The following is a 3,172-nucleotide window of genomic DNA, read 5'->3' on the forward strand; positions in this document are numbered from 1 at the left end:
ATTGTGCCCCAACACGGAGTCTGAGGGGAAAGGACTAAGGAGGTGATTTTCATGACAATTTCAGCTTCTAGATCCAGATTTGTGATGTGAACTTCTTTAGGTGAAACTGCCATTCTATATTTTTATGGGTCATGTTTTCAAATTTAGACAACTTTTGCACATGTTCTGCGTGGCTGATTTAAAGTCAAAAATTCAAGAGGAGAATGTATCAGTAGAAAGTTACTCTAGGCACCTGCTTCCAAATGACATAGAAGGAGTTTTTATTTAGAATTAAATCTTCTGATCTAGACCACAGATGAAGCAACCACAGGACTACCATTTCTTGTCTGGGGTCTGCAGGTGTGTATTTCAGCCTGGGTTCCACAGCAGCCGAGCTGTCTCTTATTAAGCTCTGGGGTTTTTGTTCAGCTTTTCCTATTACTTCAAGCACTGTGAGTTCCCAGAGAGCGCAGAAGTACTTTGCAGAGTCTTCCAGCTGTAGGACTGAAATCATGAGGCTGATGGATTTATGTGATCTCTGAAAATTTACGGAGTAGCGGCCATACCTTGCATTCTGGCTAGAAGAACCCTGACCAATAAGGTAAATCATCTCTCCACTGGGAAGTTGTTTATACCAATAAATGTTGTAACGGCTTTGAATTGTCTCGTATCGACAGCTCAGTGTGACTACCTCCCCAACTTGACTGGCAATCTCTAGCTGGTCTTGAGTAACTCTCTGGGCTACACTGGATCCTGTGGGGAAAATCAGAAAACAGAGATGGAGCAGTGAATAAAATAGTATAGGAATTAGACTAAAAAAATCCAAGCTGAAATCATAAGATATTTGCTTCTCTTTTAGAATACCTACCAGAGAAGATGAAGGCCAGGAACACCCAGGGCAGACTGGAGAGCAGAATGAGGCATGGATTCCCCTGCACAAATGTGCCTAGTTCTGCCTCAAGCTGAGAGTTCAGTGTCTGTGTGCCTGGCAGCGCATATACATAGTATCTGGTTCCTGTGTGACTCCTTCAAACAGGAAATGGGATTTGTCATGTTCATAGGTAACATGGTCTGTGCACAGACAGGAAAAAAAGTCTAGCTTACCACAAACCTTTCTTTGTCAATTTTTCCCCCCACAGGTAATTAAAGTAGGCTGTGCCTGAAAGGGGGCTTTTCAAAAGCAATTATTTTAAAGGTTTGAACTGAGTGGAACTAAAGAACAAACAAGTTGATTTTCACTTATAATTATTCCACAGAATAATTTTGCCATCCCATTTAATATAGGATTTTTGTTTGTTTGTTTTACATTTTTTTTGGTGTTTGGTTACAGCAAAATGAAATGTGCTTTGACAGTTCAGTTCAGTCGCTCAGTCGTGTCCGAGTCTTTGAGACCCCGTGAACCGCAGTACGCCAAGCTGCCCTGTCCATCACCAACTCCCGGAGTCCAACCGAACCCATGTCCATTGACTTGGTGATGCCATCCAACCATCTCATCCTCTGTCGTCCCCTTCTCCTCCTGCCCTCAATCTTTCCCAGCATCAGGGTCTTTTCAAATGACAGAGGAATGAATAAAATGTGTTACTTATGTACAATTGTGTTCTTTAATCACTAAGTAGTGTCTGACTCTTTGGATCCATGGACTGTATCCCGCTAGGCTCCTCTTTCCATGGGATTTCCCAGTCAAGATACTGCAGTGGGGTACCATTTCCTTTTCCAAGGATCTTCCTGAGCCAGGAATCAAACACATGTGTCCTGCTTGGCAGGTGGATTCTTTACTGCAGAGCCACTGGGGAAACCCCACAATGAAATTGCTCAGCCATGAAAAAGAACAAAATAATGCTGTTTGTAACAAAATGAGCAGACCTAAAATAAGATTTAGTATAAGCAATGAACCCTTCTTATAATCTATTTATTTATTAGTCATTCGTTTAGCCTATACTTACATTTCTCCATCCAAAATCTAAATACTCTATTTAAAAACTCACAGACTTTTGGGGAAAGGCAGTCTTATCCAAAATTTTTAACATATTTTTTTATAGGTTTTAGGGCTCTACTTGGTTTTTTCAATACATAAAATCATTTTGACATCAAATGATAAAATATCAGTCCTTCTAACTTGCAGAGTCTATTCTCTTTTTTATGTTTGTATGAATTTATAACAATAATAAAATAATTATTCTTTTGAAACTTGACATTGAATCTTATTTATCAGACTTTAAGGAGGATCAGGAAATTCAGTCCCATTCCTTCCACAAGTAGAATTGTCCTTCTTAGATCATGTGTTCTAGAATTGTCCTCATGTTATTTTTTCTGTTTCACTGGCCCAAATTGTTCAGTCTCACTAGTTAGTTGCTTGTTCTTGTTTCTTTTTGTTAAGTAAAATTAAGATAAGCATGTCAGTTCTTTCTGTGCCATAATACTATAATGCACTCCAACAAAACTTGGTGTCTACAGACTGCAAGCACACACTATACCTCTACAGCACAGAAGGCGATGACTGAGATTCTGTAAACTGTTACCTGTTCATTTGAATGTAACTGTCAACTTTCCATTTGGTTTTACCATTTTAATGGATGAATTAATATAAAAGAACCAATGGCAAAATACCAAAGAAAAGAAAGTACAGACAAGGTCTCTAAAACAGTGCCAACTCCTTGCTTTTAAGTTGCTTGAGTGGTGTTGTTAATGACTGATGCATGGAGGAGAGTGCACGTCTAGTTGAGACATCTCGACTCTGTCCCATTTCACCTCTGAGTGTTGACAGGCAGCTGATATATGGTTTGCATTACCAAACCTACTTGTATTTAAGTACAAGAGATCACGAATGTCCACAGCAACTGGGCAGCAGCATGGTATTGTATTGTAGCATATATAATTATAGATATTATATATATACTAAAAAATTGATATTGATACAGTATTACTAAAATACAGATGATAATCTGATATATTAGCTTTATATGCACTCTTTTTTATGCATAGCTCTGAAATTTTATCACTGGTACAGGTTTTTGTACCATCACTAAAATCAGGATGCAGAATTGTTTCACCTCCCTAGAGCAAACCACTTTCACACTGCCTCCACCCCTGCAACTCCTAACAACTACTGATCTTTTCATCTCTATATTTTGTCCTTTTGAGAATGCTGTGTAAGTAAATTCATACATTATGTATGCAATTGTAATAATATGGT

The 3,172-nt window shown here is 38.6% G+C and overlaps 1 protein-coding gene across 1 annotated transcript; it reads right to left on the reverse strand.

Annotated features, from left to right (window-relative positions):
* Window positions 1–208: 208 nt before the first annotated feature.
* Window positions 209–1,005, reverse strand: LOC104983107 (the record flags this gene model as incomplete). The annotated part of the gene is made up of 2 exons (XM_010832588.1): window positions 209–732; window positions 848–1,005. Coding segments are annotated over 2 exons (682 nt in total), but the record flags the coding sequence as incomplete, so codon positions are not given.
* Between the last annotated feature and the right edge of the window lie 2,167 nt (window positions 1,006–3,172).

The sequence above is a fragment of the Bison bison genome, unplaced genomic scaffold (genome assembly GCF_000754665.1).
Source record: "Bison bison bison isolate TAMUID 2011002044 unplaced genomic scaffold, Bison_UMD1.0 scf7180017861457, whole genome shotgun sequence".
NCBI lineage: Eukaryota > Metazoa > Chordata > Mammalia > Artiodactyla > Bovidae > Bison > Bison bison.